The following is an 18,524-nucleotide window of genomic DNA, read 5'->3' as shown; positions in this document are numbered from 1 at the left end:
ATAAAACTTGAAAAGAAATTATTTGAAAATTTTCTTTCGATATGAAAATGAACTCTGACACACATACATTATTCTATGAAAAAAATCAGAGTTGAACTTAGTCAAAAAATTTTGAAAAAAATCCCACCAAAAAAAGGGAATAAGGGCCCGCTCCGTGCCGGGCCGGGCTGGAAGTTTTGAAAAAAAAAGCCCGACCCGGCCCTTGAAAAGTATGCTAAAAAAGACTTGACTGAGTGCCAAGTTCAAGTTTAGCGTGTGTTACCTTTCAATGAAAAACGAGACGCGCACGCAACGCGTCTCGGCCGGATAATTCAAAACTTTTCGTTGCGGACCTTACGTCTCGCACCCCTGTGCGAAAGTATATAAGTGCAAAGTTTCAACCAATTCCCAACCGGTGTATGAAAAAGGTTCCCTTGTGAGTACCAGGTTTTGAATGATTTTTCGTAGGATAAATTGAAGAATTCAGGTTCGAAATGTCTCAAACTTCGAATCGAATATTCGCTTGCATCAAATATTCAAAACGCCGAATTCAACCGATATATTTGTTCAAAAGGGAAAAGGGTCTAACGATTCGCGTGGTTGAGAATCAGGATGTGAGCTCGGAATTTGCTATTTTTCTGAAACCGGAGTACTTGGAAAAGGATGTGCTGAGACAGTTGAGAGTGAAAGACACAGTTTTAGACATTTGGTAGGTTGAACGAGTGGGGGCGTAGATCAAAGAACTTTGTATTGAGCACCGATTTCTATTTCATTACCATAGGTAACGTGAAAGTCCCACTTTTGTTTAACTTTTGAGAGAATAAAACGTCTCGGTTTCTGGTTCGTCAAACACGTTCCATCATGATTTTGAAGTTTTTATAATCGTTGAAGTCGAACTACATAATTGTTTGCAAAATTATTTTTGAAAAATTATATGAAAAATTTTCGTCTGCAATCTACAAAATGGTACATAGGTCAACAATCGTTCAAAAAATTCAGTTTCTATTTTCGAACAAGATAGACTCAAGTGGAAAGTACAGTACCGGACAAAAAAGTATCAACTTTAACCCTTTTCAGTTGAAAATGTCCAACTTTGAGAGTTTGTCATGGTAATACTGATTGTCCCATTAAATAGATTTTTAATGATTTATGCAGATCAAGGGTAGAGCTTCATTTTTGTAGTTGACAACTTTTTTGTACAAACACTCCCTAGAGAGTTATGGTCATTTTAAGGAGACAGCTCAAAAATCGCACTATTTTGCACTGGAATTGGTCGATTTGAGGGAGAAATTACTTTGTCGATATGTAACTAGATAGGAATACAAAAAAGTTGTCAACTACAAAAATTGATACCTTTTTGTTCGGTACTGTATCCAGAATCTGACATTTCAACTGAATTTTTCAGTTCATCGGTAATAAGAAGCGTAAAAGGTGCAATCCTGTGATCAATTCACTTCAATTCTAATCACGTTTTCAAGCCATTTTCGATAACTTCACAACAACTATTTTTGGAAAAAAATTCGAAAAAAATTTTGGTCGAATTTTCGCCCATGGGTTGGCCACCAAAAACTTCACAAATTAGAAAACATAAATCACTTTTTGGTTGATTTACGTAACTTCAAAGTTTGAGTTTTTAGTACTGAAATACCACAAAAACATGTACAACTTTTTTAAATAAAATCGTTCTGTAAATTTGAACGCATATTCGAAAAGAGTATGATCTCAGCTTTTCATCGATATATAATTTGACCAGATCTCCAAAGTATGACTGGATCTTTTCCTAGTTAGTTTCTTTTTTCACTTGGGACCTATTAACTTCAAAATAAACATAATGAGAACACTAATTACAATCGACATGACAGAACATTCGAAAAGAAAAAAGTATTTCAGTGAGAAAAATGAGAAAAGCATGACGTGCTATCTCCACAACGAATTGAAAGAGGAAGACATTGATTCTCAATTAGTGGATCTCTTTAATTATCTATCGGATCTTTTTAATAATAAGACTGTCACTGTCTGGCTTCGACCATCTCATATTGCAACATCTTCTTTTCTTTTTTCAAATCTCCAATTCGAAAGTTGTCAATTGATTAAAATTGTAGCAAAATCTGATATATTGTCAAATGACAGTATGTCACGAATACAGGAAATTTTTAAACCTACGATTGGGATCTCTTTGAAGTGTCCTATTGAGGAAGATTTTAGTCCCAGAAATGTGAGTTCAACCTTTTACTTTTCTATATTGTTTTCCTATTTTTCTACAGATTCTTAGTCTCCCACGGCTCTATATTTTCCACGCTCGATGGCTCACTTTTGATGATCTACTGAATATGAAATGTGAGACGGCATTTTTAAGATACCATTCATTCACAGAGGAAGACGTCAAAAAGTTCATAAACCATTGGATGGCTGGGAGTAATCCAAAACTGATGCATCTCAGACTGAACTGTTTTAAATTGGAGCCGAATTGGGAGCACATTCTGGAAGGGATTGAATATGGAGTATGGGAGGAGAAAGAAAAGAAGAAGAGACCGAGGAATTTCAAGTAAGTCTTCAATTCTTAAACCCCCACTCATAATCATTTTCAGAGACCATTACATCTACAGAGTGGAAGAAATCGACTGTAAGAACGGTCTGGATTTCGAGAGAAAGAGTGATGGAATGATTGGGACAGTCATGCATCAATCTGACCAGATCGATTTCCTCGTGTGGCACGATATACAATTCTGATTCTCTTTTTCTCTGTATTTCGCATTTTAAATGTATTTTTCCTTTAATACGAAGTCAAGTGTGCTCCAATGATGAAATGAAAATGGCACTTTCTTTCTGTTTTCATCATTATGGCGCACTACTTTCCGAAACTTTATATATTTGCTTGTAAAATTTATAATATAATAAGTAATTATGAATAATAAATGCTTTTGTGACACCAGGTTGACATAATTATGAAGCCACTTTGACACTTTTTTTACATTTTTAAATTTTTACCAGCAAGTTTCATTTTCGAAAATTCTCCTTTTCTGTAGAGCGCAATTGCTACATTCAAGTCTACGGAGCACACCGCATCACACTGTAAACCAACAGAGGATTCCCTCATAAAGTCCAGCAGCGCAGAGGGGTCTTCTCACCAGTTGTCAAATCGATAACTTGCTGAAATGATGAAATTTCAATAGAAAATAGGTCGAATCACAGGTCCTTACGCACCCAAATGACCCAAGGCATTGCTGACGCTTTAGCAGTGCAAATTCTTACTGTAGCTTTAAAGGCGCATAGCAAAAAAGTTTTCCTACAATATACAAAAATTACTAAATCAGCCGTTTTCTACCGAATTCAGTAAAGTTTAGGTTTTTTATAGCAATAAAATGTCGAAATTTCTCCTAAACTTATTTTCAATTAAAAAAAACATTTTTATCGCGTTATGCGCACAGTAGACTTCTGACGCATTTCCTGTCGCGCTGACGCCTCAAAAGTAGATTTTGGAGTGATAGGGTGCAGTGCAAATGTGAATAAATCGAATAATTTTTACAGAACTATTCTGAAATGGCTGAGATTTTTAGCCAAATTGAAAAAAAAGCCGCAAAAACATTTATTATTTATTATTACTTATTATTATTTTTAGTTTTTAATTTTTACAAGCAAATATATCCTGAAAATGGAGAGACAACGACGACTTTGTCTGCGTCTCTTGATTTCCAGTGATATTCTCAAGGACAAGGAAATTTAACATGCGAAATACAGAGAAAAAGAGAATCAGAATTAAATATCGTGCCACACAAAGAAATCAATCCAGTCAGATTGATGCATGACTGTCCCAATCATTCCATCACTCTTTCTCTCGAAATCCAGACCATTCTTGCAGTCGATTTCTTCAATACTGTAGATATAGCGGTTTCTGAAAATTAATATGAGCTAAGCTGAAGAATCTGAGTCTTACTGAAAATTTCTTGGCCTCTTATTCGTTTTCTTATCCCATACTCCATATTCAATTCCTTCCAGAATGCGCTCCCAATTTGGTTCCAATTCAAAACCGTGCAGTCTGAGATGCATCAGTTTTGGATTACTCCCAGCCATCCAATGATTTATAAACTGTTTGACGTCTTCCGCTGCGAATGAGTGGTGTCTAAAAACTGCAACCTCACATTCCATGTTTAGTAGATCATCAAAAGTGAGCCATCGAGCATTGACAATATAGAGCCGTGGGAGACTCAGAATCTGTATGAAAAAAGAAAAATTATATGAAAAAGTGAAAGTAAACACTGAATTTCGAGTTCACATCCTGATTCTCAACCACGCGGATCATCCGACTTTTCTCCTTTCTTGTCACCCGAATCGGTTGGATTTGACGTCTCGAATATTTGATGCAACCGAACATTCTTTTTGATGTTTGAGACATTTCGAATCTGAACTGGGAGGTATCGAATGGGTTCCAGTTGATCATGTGCGTCGGAACGAGTAATACAAGTCGTCATACTTCCCTCGTCATTTCCTTGTCAATTTCCTCGTCACTTTCCTCATCACCCTCGTCGCATTATTGTCAAATCCCTCATTCAGCTCTCATCACTCCAAAATTTTCATCATTTTTACCCGAAATTTCCCGAAATTCTCACCTTTTCCTCTTTCTGATCCAGGCAGTTGGCTTAATCAACTTATGTTCTGAAAGTTTCTCTTCTATTTCTTCTATCCTTGTTTACTCTGAATTTTGGGATTTTGAAATTTTTTGAATGTTGAATGAAATATTATTCAAAAAAATTTGTTTGTCGGGAGGGGCGGGGATCAAAAATACACAAAATGAAAAATTGGGAAAAAAAATCAATTAATTATTGGAAGGAAGTGGTGGCCATCATTCCAGCGAGACTTTGCACAATATTATCGTTGAGCATCTTGCTCACTTCATCAGCGATATGCCGTTTTGGATCCATTTTTCCGACGTTCTTGATCGCGAGCTCCTGATCCGTCATGTTCTTCTCGTCTTCCAATGCCTTCTTATAGTTCTTCGCCAGTTTCAGCATCGCCTTCAGATGCTCCTTGTTCGCCTCGCCACACTTTGTGTAGTTCATCGCCTGAAATGAAGAGAAAATTAGAGAGTTTGAAGTGAATTTCGGCTAAATATCGATTTTTCGGCGGAAAACTTAAAAATTTGATATAAATTATGAATTTCTAGGTCGTTTTCGGATGGAAATTAATATAATCTCTAGTTTTATGCAGAATTGCGTTTTTTAGCAGAGAAATGTTTGAAAAACGCAACGAAAATCGGCAAAACTTAACTATTTGGACATAACGAGAATTTAGTTTCCGAGAAGCAGAAAACCTATTCCAAATGGGATTTTGCCGATATCTGAGCAGTTTTTCGAGAACTACGCGACTACCACCGTCACAAACGGAATTCTAGTGTTTCAGACAGAAAAGCATCCTAAAAAGAACACATCTGATTTCTGATTTGGGAAAAAAGCTCCTGACTCGAAATTGCGAAACTTTTATATGCCGAATGCTATTCCTCTTTCAAGGCTTTCAAGGCCAACCAGCTTCCACCATAAATTTTTCCGTATTCCCAGCTGAAAACATGATTAGATTACAAACCTGTATGCTGGGCTTCTGCAAGTGTCCCAAATTACTCGTCGTCTGGCGTGGCTCCTACTGAGTGACCATTTCGGGACGTCCAGTCTGTTCGAGCATGTCGAGCATCTTTGCTTGGAAAACTGGATCCACGGCTTCAACGGAGACTCCCTGGAAGCAAAAAATTCATTAAAATCACTTAAAAATTGTCATTTTCCAGCGAAAACTAACGCAAAAACTCACCGTTCCGGACTGTGGCATTGCGAAAACGTCGATGACGTTGACAGTGTAGTCGTCGACGAATTCTCCAAGCATCAGACCCATCACCTCCATCGGAACTCCGGCTCTTCCGTGTTTGAGCATCCTTAGGAGTGCCAGTGACGAGATATATACCGTCTCGGAGGTGTCCACTTGATTCGAATCCTGTGGATTCGCGCCGAATTGTCCGAGTCCACCGCCGAGACCACCGAGTCGCAAAAATCGTTCCATTCCTCTCTGCAAATTGGGAAAAATTCATTTTTGAAGTTTTCACTCAAAAGAACGATAAAATCACGATTCCAATCACATTACGACATGAAAAACAATGAAAATTACCATTTTTTAGATGAATTTAGTGTTTTTTCTGCTGAAAATAGTGGAAAAACTCAAAAAATATATAAAAATAGCGGATGGCGTTCGAATTGGCAATTGGGGGTACGCAAACACCGCGACGCAATCACTGCGTACTTTGCATTTTATTTGACGCGCAAAACTTTTCGCTCATTTTCAGATGATGATTTCAGCTGGATTGAGGTAGTTTTTGCAGATTTTCATATGAAAAAACGCTTAAAATTAATTCTAAAATGTTTGAATTATTGGGGGAACTCTGAAAAATTAATAATTTCGGTCAAAAATCAGTGAAACCAGAAATCAGTTTAAAAATGTTTAAATTATAAGGAGAACTCGAAAAAATCTAAGGTTAATCTATACTATAGTTTCACCCGAAAGTCGGTATAACCGGAGATTGAGAAAATAAAGTGATTTAACCGCGGAAAGCTTGCTAAAGTATAATTACTTCGATAGAAGACACGTAAAGTCGAATGATATTTATTAAAATATTCTAAAATATCTGAGATTTTCACCGAAAAATGGAATACTCAACGATTTTACCCAAATTAGCTTTCAAAGAGATCAAATTAATTATTTTTCTAGAGTTCAGAGCGATGGAACGAACTCACTCTTGAAAGTAGGTAAATGTGATAGTAACATTTTATAGCAGACTTGCAAGATTCCGGGTCCGCCCGGATCTGCATTTTTAAACCTTTTTCACCACAATTTTTTTTGCAAAAAATATATTTTCTACAAATTTTCTGTATATTTTCTCAAGCATGTTCCTCAAAAACCTTTGAAATCTTTAAAAAATCGATTTTAGAATTTTTTGAAAAAAAAAATCGGAACATTTTCGAAATTTTTTTTTGAATTTTTTCAGTACTGAAATTCCGGGCCGACCGGACCGGGTCGGAGAAGTTTCGATTTCGGCCGGCCCGTAGCAAGTCTGTTTTTAAGGAGCTCCATAATTTTGTTAACCAGCTGTCGAATCATTTATTTTTTATTATTACTTATTATATTAACTTTTAACAAGGAAATATATAGTTTCGGGAAGTAGTGCGCCCCAATCATAAAAATAAAGTGGAGAAAACTCTCTCTGCTTCTCCTGATTCCCAGTGCTCACTCTCTTATCATCATTGGGGCGCACTTGACTTCTTATTAAAGGAAAAATACATTTAAAGGCGTATTGTGGTCTGTTGTGATGTTTTCATCTCATAATGCATGAGTTTCGGTGAGTTCATTTTCATAGTTCAAGAATTTTTTATTCGGTCCACAACCCGCTGAGAGCGAGCGCCGGAAAGTTTGGTCATTGAAAGGGTCGCAGAAAATTGGGGGCCGTGGCCTAGAAATTTTACTAGAAATCGTTGATTTTTTAATTTTTGACGGTATTTTAGATAGTTTTTGTTGTATTTCTTCAGTAAATTCGACAGAATACGGCAAATATTGATAGGAAAACACTAAAAACTAACAGAAATAACGCCAGAAATAGCAGAATACTGAAAAAACCAACGGAGAGTTTGGTCAGCGAGACTGTTCCAGAAATTTCACTTCGGTGAAGTTGTTTTTTCAGTATTCTGCTATTTCTGGCGTTATTTTCGATAGTTTTTAGTGTTTTCCTATCAATATTTGCCGTATTCTGTCGAATTTACTGAAGAAATACAACAAAAACTATCTAAAATACCGTCAAAAATTAAAAAATCACCTATTTCTAGTAGAATTTCTAGGCCACGGCCCCCAATTTTCTGCGACCCTTTCAATGACCAAACTTTCCGGCGCTCGCTCTCAGCGAGTTGTGGACCGAATTGAAAAATTCTTGAAGTATGAAAATGAACTCGGCAAAACTCATGTATTATGAGATGAAAACATCACAACAGACCACAATACGTCTTTAAAATGCGAGTTACAGAGAAAAAGAGAATCAGAATTGAATATCGTGCCACACAAAGAAATCGATCTGGTCAGATTGATGCATGACTGTCCCAATCATTCCATCACTCTTTCTCTCGAAATCCAGACCATTCTTGCAGTCGATTTCTTCAATATCGTATATATGATGGTCTCTGAAAATGATTATGAGTGAGGTTTAAGAATTGAAATCTTACTTGAACTTCCTCGGTCGTTTCTTCTTTTCTTTCTCATCCCATACTCCATATTCTATCCCTTCCAGAATGTACTCCCAATTCGGCTCCAATTTAAAACCTCTCAGCCTAAGATGCATCAGTTTTGGATTACTCCCAGCCATCCAATGGTTTATAAACTTTTTGACGTCTTCCTCTGTGAATGAATGGTATCTTAAAAAGGCCGTCTCACATTCCATATTCAGTAGATCATCGAAAGTGAGCCATCGAGCATCGAAGATATAGAGCTGCGGGAGATTCAGAATCTGAAGGGAAGTAGGGAAACAATATGAAAAAGTAAAAGTACAATAAACTCACACTTCTCGGACCAAAGTTTTCCTTAACTCGACATTTTATTGTGATCGCAATCGTTGGCTTCCAAATTTCCAGTAGTCGTGACACATCCTCGTTTGATAAAATGAACGAACCGCCATAAATAATTTTTAAAAGTTGGCAACTTTCAAACTGGAGATTCGAAATAAGAAAAGGAGACGTTGCGATCTGGGATGGTAGAATCCATACGGCGACAGTCTTATTATTGAAAAGATCCGATAGATAATTGAAGAGATGCACTAATTGAGAATCAATGTCTTCCTCTGTCAATTCGTTGTGGAGATAGCAACTCAAGCTTTTCTCGTTTTCCTCACTGAAATACTTTTTCTCAGAGACGCCTCAAGAAATGCTGTTATATCACGAGAAACTCGCACTTTTCAAGTGAAACTGACGAATTTACTAGTGTTCCGATTTGCGAGACGATTCTCGCAATTCTCGCTCCTTCTCGCACTCGCATTACTCGCATTTCATATTTTAGTTCTGCGTGAATGCGAGAACATTCTCGTTCTCGCAAATGCTCGCATTTTCTCGTTCTTTCATTTCTCGTTCTCGCACATGATCGCATATTCTAATGCTCGCGTGATGATCGCAAGAAATATTGCGAGACTCGCGAGTCTCGCAGTCATACGTGAACTACAGTACATTTCACTGTTTTCCTCTGTTTTTAATAATGAGAATCATAAAAATAAAGGGAACGTGGTCAGAGCTGTTCATTTCCTTCTCTTGGGCCGTAATGGGAAGGTTATTGCAATATTTGTCGGCTGTCATGAGAACCCGAAACGCTAAAACAGAATGACAACTTTTTATGTGAACGAGTACGTAGAATTCTATGAACACGTTATCTATTTAACTGAAGAACAGGTCAGGATAAAAATTGTAATGAAACCTTGATCTTGAAAAAATGCTGCCGTCTCTAATCATGAGGAATACAATATGATGCTCCATTCATCTAATTTCTAAATTACGTTTTCAGGCCACTTAAGCAAAAACCTGACCAATGAACTGTTGTAAACTTTTAGAAATCCGAAAAAAAATTTTGGCCTAATTTACCAAAAACTCCAAAATATGTCCAAAAATGTTTTAGTCCAATAAACGGCTAAAAAGTAGAGTGACGTGTCGAAAAGGGTGTTGACCGAAATTTTCGATGAAAACCTAAATTTTTGATCCCGAAAATTTCGAACAAAAATCACGAAAACCGAAAAAGTTGCAAATTATTTCCGAAAAAACCGGCATGACATGACTTTCATTTCATTTCGAAAACCGAAAAAAAAATTTTTTCGGTTTTCGAAAAAAAATTTTTTCGAAAACCGAAAATTTTTCGGTTTTCGGTTTTTCGAAAATCGTGTCATTCCGACGTTTCGGTTTCCGACACGTTTCGGAAAAAAGTCAACGGTTTTTCCGACACGAGGCCGTGGCCTAGTGGCCGAGAAAACTCCGCGCGTGTACTTCACGAGAAAAAGTTGTTTTTTTTCTGAAATTAAACTCATTTTTCGCAAGTTTATTCTTTGTTTTCTGATTTTTTTGTTGATTTTTTGGTAGAATTATATGATTTTCAGAAATTCTAAACTCTGCTCTTCTATCGTGATTGAAAATGTCAGCGAAAAACGACAATTCGATCGTCTGGGCTTTTTTCAATAAAATTAATCAAGAAAAAGACGTGGAATGCTCCAAATGCGGCAAATCTTATAAATTTTGTAATTCGACGTCCGGAATGATAGCACATATACGCTCCGCTCACTCGAAAGAACTCAGCGATAAGATAATGTCGGTATGTAGTGTATTGAATTTTTCAGTAAAACAATGAAACTATTTCAGCGAGCTTCGCGTAAAAGCTCATCAAGTAAACCGGCGTCGTCGTATTCAGCTGCAAATGATGCTTTCATTTTGTTAGTGAAGAATTTCTTCTCATTTTGTGATGAATTCATTTCAGATCTATCTGCACGTCCAATGTGTCTTTCCGATTTGTGAAAAATGAATTCTTCAAGAAATTCGTTCGCATTTTGGATCCCAATTATAAGCTAATCTCTCCTGATGCTATTCGTAGGAAACTGATCGAAAATGTGGGCGATTACAAAAGAAAAATCAAAGTAGAGCTTCGCGATATGATTGTAAGCGTTGCCTTGAGACATTATGTAAATTACAATGTTTTCAGAAATGTTTCATTTCGCTCGATGGTTGGGACGGCAAAAACGAAAATACCTCGATTTATGCCGTCTATTTATATTTCTTAGATTCAAATTTTGAAAGGAAAAAGATTGTAAGTATATATTCACTTTTTTCGTCTTTATAATAAATTGTTTTAGCTTCTTGGTTTGCGGCAACTGGAGAAAAAAGGCACAGCCAACAATATTGGCGACCTTACGCTGGAAATGTTGAAAGAATACGATGTTGATATTTCAAAAGTTATTGGAGGTCTGACTGATGCCGGTTCAAATATCAAGAGTTTTTTAGAAAAAAATGATTTATTCCAGTAAGAAGAAACGTTTAGAAAGTATGTAACCATCTAATTTCCAGTGTGCACTGTCTCGCACATTCTCTTGCATTGATTCTGAAGAATGCCTCAGAGATGCCATCAATTGCAAGAGTTCTTACGAAAGTTAATCGACTCGCCTCGCATCTTTCTCGTTCAAAATCGGACAGGACAACTTTCAGAGAGTAATCGCAATTTTCTAAATGCATGTTCATTGTTTTTTTTTAGAAGATCCATAGCATTGAAACTCGAAGGTCGCATTCCACTTCCATTTTGTGTAACTCGATGGGGTGGATGTTGTCTGTTGGCAAAGTCTTACCTCGCACATGTATGTGACATGTGAACTTGTGCTCTGATGATTTAGTTGTTTTTTTTCAGTATCAAAGTATCAGTTCATTGTCGAATTTTCAATGTTATTTGCTCGATGCGTCGGAAAAAAAAACTCTTGAGAACTTTGTGGAATACACTAATCCATATATTGAATCGATTGCACAGGCTCCTTTTCATTCAGCCAAAAAGTATTATTACGATTTTTTCAGGCTGAAAGTGATTCTTCATTCGCGTCATCTTTGTTGGTTCAATACGCTAGTCTTCACCATTTCATTTCTGCGCAAGACCAGCGAAACCATCTCGTCCATTGTCTTTCGATTGAAACTCTGGAAAGGTATGATCCGTGAGCAATTTTAACAAAAGATATTCTATTCAGATACACAAAATATCTGGAAAACGACGTATGTTTATTCGCCACGTATGCAGATCCGAGATATGCTTATATGACTAATGTTTTGAATACATTGAAATGGGAAGCTGTTGAAGAAATGGTCGAGCTGTATTGTGGTACATCTTATGAAAGAAGCCTGAAATGATTACACGCTTATTGCAGAAAGCTTCAGAGCGCCGTCTTGCCAGCCAGCTACTACACCTCCACCACCAAAAAAAATGAAACTTGCAGAATCGAATTTCCTTAGATTTGTCGAGGCACAGACAGAATCAGTGAATTCCGGTTCAACTAAGGTACTTTTTCATGAATAGAAATCATTATTAATTCAATTGCAGAAAGAAATTGTCGAGTATGAGTCATTAATTCAATCGGCTCGTCCACCAATCCAATCTTGCCCGCTCAACTTCTGGCTCACCCATTCCACACGTTTCCCCAAGTTGAGCATTCTAGCGTCTCATTTTCTATCGATTCCTCTTTCTTCGGCGCAAGTGGAAAGGTTGTTTAGGTAATAAAATCAATATCTACAATTAGAAACAACCGGTTTGCAGTCGGTGTGGAGAACTTATGTCATCGAGTCGCCGTAATCGTTTGAAATCGATTACTGTAAATGATATGCTGCTGAATGCAGCTCTTGGACAAATGAGGTTACTATAACGAAACGTTTCTTTTAAAAAAACATATTGATTTGCAGCCTCCAAGAGAAAAAAGAAGATGAAGATTCTAGTGTTAGTGAGAGTGGCGATGATTCAGAAGAGGAGTCTGATTCTTCGGCGGATGATTCCAATGGACAAACCGCACCGCCATCTGATTCCAATGGACAAGCCGGCAGCACTGTCACAATTATTGATGCCACCAATTAAGAATACGACGATTCTTCATTTTTCAAATAAGATTTACAATTTTATAATCATTATGTTTTAAGCTCTTTGTTTTTTGATCCGATTGACTTGTTACTTTTCTGTTTTCCACGTTCTTCCAAACATCATCTTGTCATCTTTGTTTTTTGTTTAATTCAACAATTAATGAATTCTGCGGTTTTAAAAGTTGCATTTACAACACTTTTTGAAAATTAATTTTTTACTGAAAAAAGACTAATTTTCAGAAAAAAAATGTAAATTTGTGAATAATTAATGAAAAATTCACAACAAACAACTTTTTCTCGTGAAGTACACGCGCGGAGTTTTCTCGGCCACTAGGCCACGGCCTCGTGTCGGAAAAACCGTTGACTTTTTTCCGAAACGTGTCGGAAACCGAAACGTCGGAATGACACGATTTTCGAAAAACCGAAAACCGAAAAATTTTCGGTTTTCGAAAAAATTTTTTTTCGAAAACCGAAAAAATTTTTTTTTCGGTTTTCGAAATGAAATGAAAGTCATGTCATGCCGGTTTTTTCGGAAATAATTTGCAACTTTTTCGGTTTTCGTGACACGCATTGATATTTTTTTTTCCGATTTCCGGGACAAAAATTTCCGAAATCCGTGTCAACACGTCACTCTACTAAAAAGGTTCCCTGACGTTTGAAACATACTGATTAATTTCGTTTTCTGGGCAATTTACGAGGGCTTCAAAGTTTCCACCTAGGGGCTCACAAAACCTTGAATAACTTGTTTCATGAAATCGTTTTGCAAAATTGGAATGCAAATTCAAAATCAGTGCAAAATTTCCGTTCTAATGATATATGTCTCGACCCATTAATCCATCTCCAATCGGGACCTACCCTAGTGAGATTAAATGCTATTTTCAATTGCGAGTCTCGCGAGTCTCGCAATTTTTTGCGATCATCACGCGAGAACTTAAAAAATGCGATCACGTGCGAGAACGAGAAATGCGAGAACGATAAAATGCGAGCATTTGCGAGAACGAGAATGTTCTCGCATTCACGCGAGAATAAAATAATTATGCGACACAAATGACCGCGAGAAATGCGAGATTTCTCTCTCTCGGCGAGCATTGCTGATCGGTTGTCGGAACACTAGAATTTACTGTCATGTCGAGAGTGAAGTTAATAGGTCTCAAATGAAAAACGAATATAAGCAACTACTGAAAGTCAACAACACAAAGTTCTGTGCTCTACCGAAACCATTGCCCTACCAAACATGAAAGATTGTCCCATCCACTGTCAACTGTCTCTGCACATCCTCTTCCCACTTCTCCAATGTCAGATGAATAGTGAACTCCGAATTCACATCATTTTTCTCATACACACCAATCGATCGACCATTTTCTTGTTTGAACAGAAAGATCGGTTGGACTCGGCGTCTTGAATTTTTGATACGAACGAACATTCGTTTTGATGTTTGAGACATTTCAAACCTGAATTATTCAATTTATTCTAGAAAAAATCATTCAAAAACTGCTAATCAGCACGAATATAATTATCCGCACGGGAAGAGAGATTCTCAATGGAATTGATAACTTACACCTCAATAATTCTCATCAGTTTTATAATCTTTTGGAATACTAGAAACGGAGTCTCCATTAATTTGAACGGCTCCATTTGGAAGGGAAGAAGAATAAATGTATTGATTTGACTACTGGTGAGGGGACCCCTCAGCGAGGTTGGTGTGTTCAAGAGACCTCCTCTGTTGGTCTACGGTGTGATGGGGGGCCTCCGCTTCATACCAACAGAGGAGTCCTTCACACAGACCAACCTCGCAGAGGGGTCCCCTCACCCGTAGTCAAATCGATATATTTATTGTTCTTCCCTTCCAAATGGAGCCGTTCAAATTAATGGACACTCCGTTCCTGGTATTCCAGAAGATTATTGAAATGATGGAAATTATTGAGGTGTAAGTTATCAGTCTTGTTTAGAAACTCTTTTTGCATAAGAAAAAATGAATTTAGGATAGTTTATTCCGACGAAAAGAAGATTTTCAACGACTCTTTGATAAAAAATAATAATTTCATTCAGATTCGAAATGTCTCAAACTTCGAACCGAATGTTCGCATGCATCAAATTTTCGAGACGCCGAATACAGCCGATTTATTTTTTTAAAGGGCCCAAGCTCCGTTTCATTAATGTGTTTGAGAAACAAGAAGAGAGACCTCAATTCGGTATTTATCTAAAAACGGAGAATATGGGAGAGGAGGATATGATGAGACAATTGAGGGTGAAAGACACAGTTTTAGATATTGGGTATGTTGAAAATTTGAAACGTTTAAGGTCACTAATTGTTTTCTGCAAAGGAAATCATCGAAAACCGGTGTGCATTATACAGTGCTCCATACAGTACTGGTCATAAAGAAAAATTGAAGTTTTTAGTTGAAAATGTTCAATTTTGTGACTGTGAGACGGCCTCCCTGATAGTCTCACAATATTTGTTGTTAGTGGATTGTGACAACTTTTTTGTACGGGCACACTTTAGGAAGTTATCAATTGTCAAAGAAATTTTTCGCAATTTTGGCCGTGCTATTTAGAAGGAGCAATTTTGAGCTGTATACATAGACTGCCTGTAACTTTTTAGGATGTGCCCTTACAAAAAAGTTGTCAACTACAAAAATGGAGCTCTATTTGTGATCTATACACTCAATAGACAATCAATATTGTGAGACTATCAGGGAGGCCGTCTCACACTCACAAAGTTGACCATTTTTAACTAAAAACTGCAAGTATCGCATTCTTTATTGTCAGTACTGTATAATCTTAGGCTCACCTGATGAAAGTTCAAAAACTGCAATATTTGAAAACCAGTCGGTTGACGCAGCCTACGGCTGCTCAACCTCCTTCTCTACACCACCCTTCTCTGTTTTACAGCGCGGCGCTTGATAGGAATTCACTCAATGATTTTTTCTATTCCGATGGAATATGTCTTTTAGAATGAGTGGTTTTTCTTTTTACAAATCTGAACTTTCCTATGTTTTCCTTATTTAAAAATAATCTTGCCAAAGAACTGGAGCATAATAACTCTTGTTTTTCCTTATACTCTTTCTTTTTTCCCTACTGATCGGCGGCGATGCCCCTCCCTCTTCAAGGTAAATAAGAATGGCAAATTAAGACGATGTTCTAACAGATCCTAATCCTAGAATTTATTACTTTTTTGAAGACAATCGAGATGCGACAAAGTTCCTTATTCAAAAATAACCATCACTATGTGAGTAGCATTCTTTTATTCATTATACGCATAGGATTAGAGTATTATTTTTAAGTTTTTTACAGATCGGCGGCGATGCAGCCTCTCTTCTCTGAGCTACTTCAGAACTACATAGTTTATACATTTCTCGGCTTGAAAGTTCAACACAACCGTTATTCAGTTTTTTTTTCATTTCAATCGTTCACTTTTGTATCAGAAACCGTTTCACAAAACTGAAGATTAGAAATCTGGAGACTTTCCAGGTCACATCTACAAAAAATTCACTTAAATTTTTTTTAGAAAGTTTTTTACTGATCGGCGGCGCCGCCGCCTCCCTCCCCCAAAAAGCAGTATGCCAGACTTAGACCATGCTTTAACAAACCCGCATCCTAGAATTAATTTCTTTTTTAGTGTTTAACCGAGCTACGACGAAGTTCCTTATTCACAAATCACCATCTCTTCCTGAGTAGTGTTCTTCCATTTATTTAGTTTCCTAGTTGGCTTCGCTAACAAAAAAAAACATATTTCCTCGGTTTCCCTCTCTCCCATTATGAATGTGAGATGGGTTCAAAATTCACATCAAACTTTCGAGTCCTCCTCCGAAAAACAATTTCAAATCGATGGCATATCCGCCGACCCTATAATAAAGGTTAATTTTGCAACATCTCCAACGATAACAAAATTATTGACCAATTTTTCATCATAGTCACTTCTATTCATTCCATTTGAATCCAAAAGTTCCTCAATAAATTACTTTCCTATGGCCAAAAAGGAAAAAAAAACATTTACCACGGGGAGGAACGAACTCACAACCCCATGCTTAAGAGTCATTTGCGTAGACCGCTACACCAAATATGCGCGGCCGGGCGCTCTCGAGAATGCAGTAAAGAAACACCGAGTCAATAGTGTTAGGCTGATATTTTGGGATTTCTACCACCCTGTCGGGACACACCTTTTCTAATTCTCTCTAAGCAATTTATCACTAAAAACGTCATCATCTCCAGAAGACGTCAAATTGGGTGTTTTCGAAAAAAGAAAAGTTCGGGCATCAACTAAGCCTAATTTCCAATCTATCTATCTAGGTTTCATAGAAATCGGCCCACTACGGAGGGAGTTATGATCGGCGACAAACAAACAGACAAACGGAATCTGTTGAATATTATTAGTAATGATGATTTTTGAAATGTATCCATTCGGAACTATCCTTTACCCATTTTATGAATAATAACGTTTTTTTTTAACATCAAGTTTTTAAAAAAGTTCAAAAAATTCTTTGAATAAGTTAAAATAAGAGGGGTGAGGCTAAGATTTTGTGGAACTGAATAAAAACTCATTTTTCGTAAAATTCGACCTAAAAAATTTTCTTCAATTTTTTTATCAAATTTACATTTGTACACGCATTTGTGACCCAATTAGCTATATTTTACATTTTGAATGCATTCCCGAAAATTTCAAAAATTTCAGTTTTTGAACTTTCATCAGGTAAGGTAAGATTATGTGGAGTACTGTATATTCAGTTTTTGCCCTCGAGGCCTGGTATTCGAGAAAAACAAGGTCACAGTTAGTAAAAATGACAAATTATTGCCTTTCTGACACGCAAAAAGTTTTTGAAAATTTTGGCAATTTTTGCGTGTTGTCATTTTTACTAACTTTGACAATGTTTTTCTCGAATACCAGGCCTCGAGGGCAAAAACTGAATATATATATATATATATATATATATTTGGAATCAGCGGGTTTTCAGACTTCGAAAAATATGTAACACATTCCATAACTCCACGGTCACCTGGAGGCCTTTCCTAATCAGTCATAAACAGAAAAAAATTTAAAGAAAAATATTTCAGTGGAAAAAAAATGAGAACCCTTAATTGCTATCTCAACAGCGACGCTAAAGAAGAAGATTTCGATTCTCAATTAGTGCATCTCTTCAATTATCTATCGGATCTTTTCAATAATAAGACTGTCACTGTCTGGATTCGACCATCTCTAGTTGAAAATTCTCATATGCTCTTCTCGAATCTCCAGTTTGAGAGTTGCCAACTTTTAAAAATCCTCGTTGGCGATGATTCGTTCATTTTATCGAACGAGGAAATAACACGACTACTGGAAGTTTGGAAGCCAACGATTGGGATTACAATAAAATGTCGAGTGGAGGAAAACTTCGGTCCGAGAAGTGTGAGTTCAACCTTTTACTTTTCCATATTGTTTCCCTATTTCTCTACAGATTCTGAATCTCCCACGGCTCTATATTTTCCACGCTCGATGGCTCCATTTCGATGATCTACTGAATATGGAATGTGAGACGGCATTTTTCAGATACCATTCATTCACAGAGGAAGACGTCAAAAAGTTCATAAACCATTGGATGGCTGGGAGCAATCCGAAACTGATGCATCTTAGACTGAGGGGTTTCAATTTAACGCCGAATTGGGATCACATTTTGGAAGGGATAGAATATGGAGTATGGGAGGAGAAAGAAAAGAAGAAGAGACCGAGGAATTTCAAGTAAGATTTCAATTCCCAAACCTCATTCATGTTGATTTTCAGAAACCGCTATATCTACAGTACGGAAGAAATCGACTGTCAGAATGGTCTTGATTTCGAGAGAAAGAGTGATGGAATGATTGGGACAGTCATTCATCAATCTGACCAGATTGATTTCGTCGTGTGGCATGATATACAATTTTGATTCT

At 36.9% G+C, this 18,524-nt stretch overlaps 8 protein-coding genes across 8 annotated transcripts; 3 read left to right on the top strand and 5 right to left on the bottom strand.

Annotated features, from left to right (window-relative positions):
• Positions 1 to 473: 473 nt before the first annotated feature.
• GCK72_003982 (uncharacterized protein) lies at positions 474 to 2,709 on the top strand (the record flags this gene model as incomplete). Its single annotated transcript, XM_053724381.1, has 3 exons — positions 474 to 593; positions 2,244 to 2,524; positions 2,568 to 2,709. The coding sequence occupies 3 exons, from the start codon at positions 474 to 476 to the stop codon at positions 2,707 to 2,709; spliced, it is 543 nt and encodes a 180-aa protein (XP_053588575.1).
• A 1,026-nt stretch (positions 2,710 to 3,735) lies between these two features.
• Positions 3,736 to 4,372, bottom strand: GCK72_003981 (uncharacterized protein; the record flags this gene model as incomplete). Its single annotated transcript, XM_053724380.1, has 3 exons — positions 3,736 to 3,871; positions 3,914 to 4,191; positions 4,268 to 4,372. The coding sequence occupies 3 exons, from the start codon at positions 4,370 to 4,372 to the stop codon at positions 3,736 to 3,738; spliced, it is 519 nt and encodes a 172-aa protein (XP_053588574.1).
• Positions 4,373 to 4,796: 424 nt separating this feature from the next.
• Positions 4,797 to 5,036, bottom strand: GCK72_003980 (uncharacterized protein; the record flags this gene model as incomplete). The annotated part of the gene is made up of 1 exon (XM_053724379.1): positions 4,797 to 5,036. The coding sequence occupies one exon, from the start codon at positions 5,034 to 5,036 to the stop codon at positions 4,797 to 4,799; it is 240 nt and encodes a 79-aa protein (XP_053588573.1).
• A 574-nt stretch (positions 5,037 to 5,610) lies between these two features.
• GCK72_003979 (uncharacterized protein) lies at positions 5,611 to 6,021 on the bottom strand (the record flags this gene model as incomplete). The annotated part of the gene is made up of 2 exons (XM_053724378.1): positions 5,611 to 5,703; positions 5,776 to 6,021. 2 exons carry the CDS (start codon positions 6,019 to 6,021, stop codon positions 5,611 to 5,613), a joined length of 339 nt encoding a protein of 112 aa, XP_053588572.1.
• Positions 6,022 to 8,038: 2,017 nt separating this feature from the next.
• Positions 8,039 to 9,036, bottom strand: GCK72_003978 (uncharacterized protein; the record flags this gene model as incomplete). Its single annotated transcript, XM_053724377.1, has 4 exons — positions 8,039 to 8,180; positions 8,223 to 8,503; positions 8,556 to 8,883; positions 8,963 to 9,036. The coding sequence occupies 4 exons, from the start codon at positions 9,034 to 9,036 to the stop codon at positions 8,039 to 8,041; spliced, it is 825 nt and encodes a 274-aa protein (XP_053588571.1).
• A 1,245-nt stretch (positions 9,037 to 10,281) lies between these two features.
• Positions 10,282 to 12,621, top strand: GCK72_003977 (uncharacterized protein; the record flags this gene model as incomplete). Its single annotated transcript, XM_053724376.1, has 13 exons — positions 10,282 to 10,338; positions 10,386 to 10,456; positions 10,501 to 10,678; positions 10,723 to 10,827; positions 10,874 to 11,040; positions 11,085 to 11,225; positions 11,269 to 11,368; positions 11,580 to 11,704; positions 11,747 to 11,877; positions 11,924 to 12,054; positions 12,097 to 12,266; positions 12,310 to 12,405; positions 12,453 to 12,621. 13 exons carry the CDS (start codon positions 10,282 to 10,284, stop codon positions 12,619 to 12,621), a joined length of 1,641 nt encoding a protein of 546 aa, XP_053588570.1.
• Positions 12,622 to 13,848: 1,227 nt separating this feature from the next.
• On the bottom strand, positions 13,849 to 14,258 carry GCK72_003976 (uncharacterized protein; the record flags this gene model as incomplete). Its single annotated transcript, XM_053724375.1, has 2 exons — positions 13,849 to 14,074; positions 14,182 to 14,258. The coding sequence occupies 2 exons, from the start codon at positions 14,256 to 14,258 to the stop codon at positions 13,849 to 13,851; spliced, it is 303 nt and encodes a 100-aa protein (XP_053588569.1).
• Positions 14,259 to 14,679: 421 nt separating this feature from the next.
• GCK72_003975 (uncharacterized protein) lies at positions 14,680 to 18,520 on the top strand (the record flags this gene model as incomplete). The annotated part of the gene is made up of 4 exons (XM_053724374.1): positions 14,680 to 14,897; positions 17,676 to 18,006; positions 18,056 to 18,336; positions 18,379 to 18,520. The coding sequence occupies 4 exons, from the start codon at positions 14,680 to 14,682 to the stop codon at positions 18,518 to 18,520; spliced, it is 972 nt and encodes a 323-aa protein (XP_053588568.1).
• Between the last annotated feature and the right edge of the window lie 4 nt (positions 18,521 to 18,524).

This window comes from Caenorhabditis remanei, chromosome II, assembly GCF_010183535.1.
Source record: "Caenorhabditis remanei strain PX506 chromosome II, whole genome shotgun sequence".
NCBI classification, from domain to species: Eukaryota; Metazoa; Nematoda; class Chromadorea; order Rhabditida; family Rhabditidae; genus Caenorhabditis; species Caenorhabditis remanei.
Note: the sequence above shows the minus strand (reverse complement) of the source record. Positions and strands in the feature narration are given on the sequence as shown.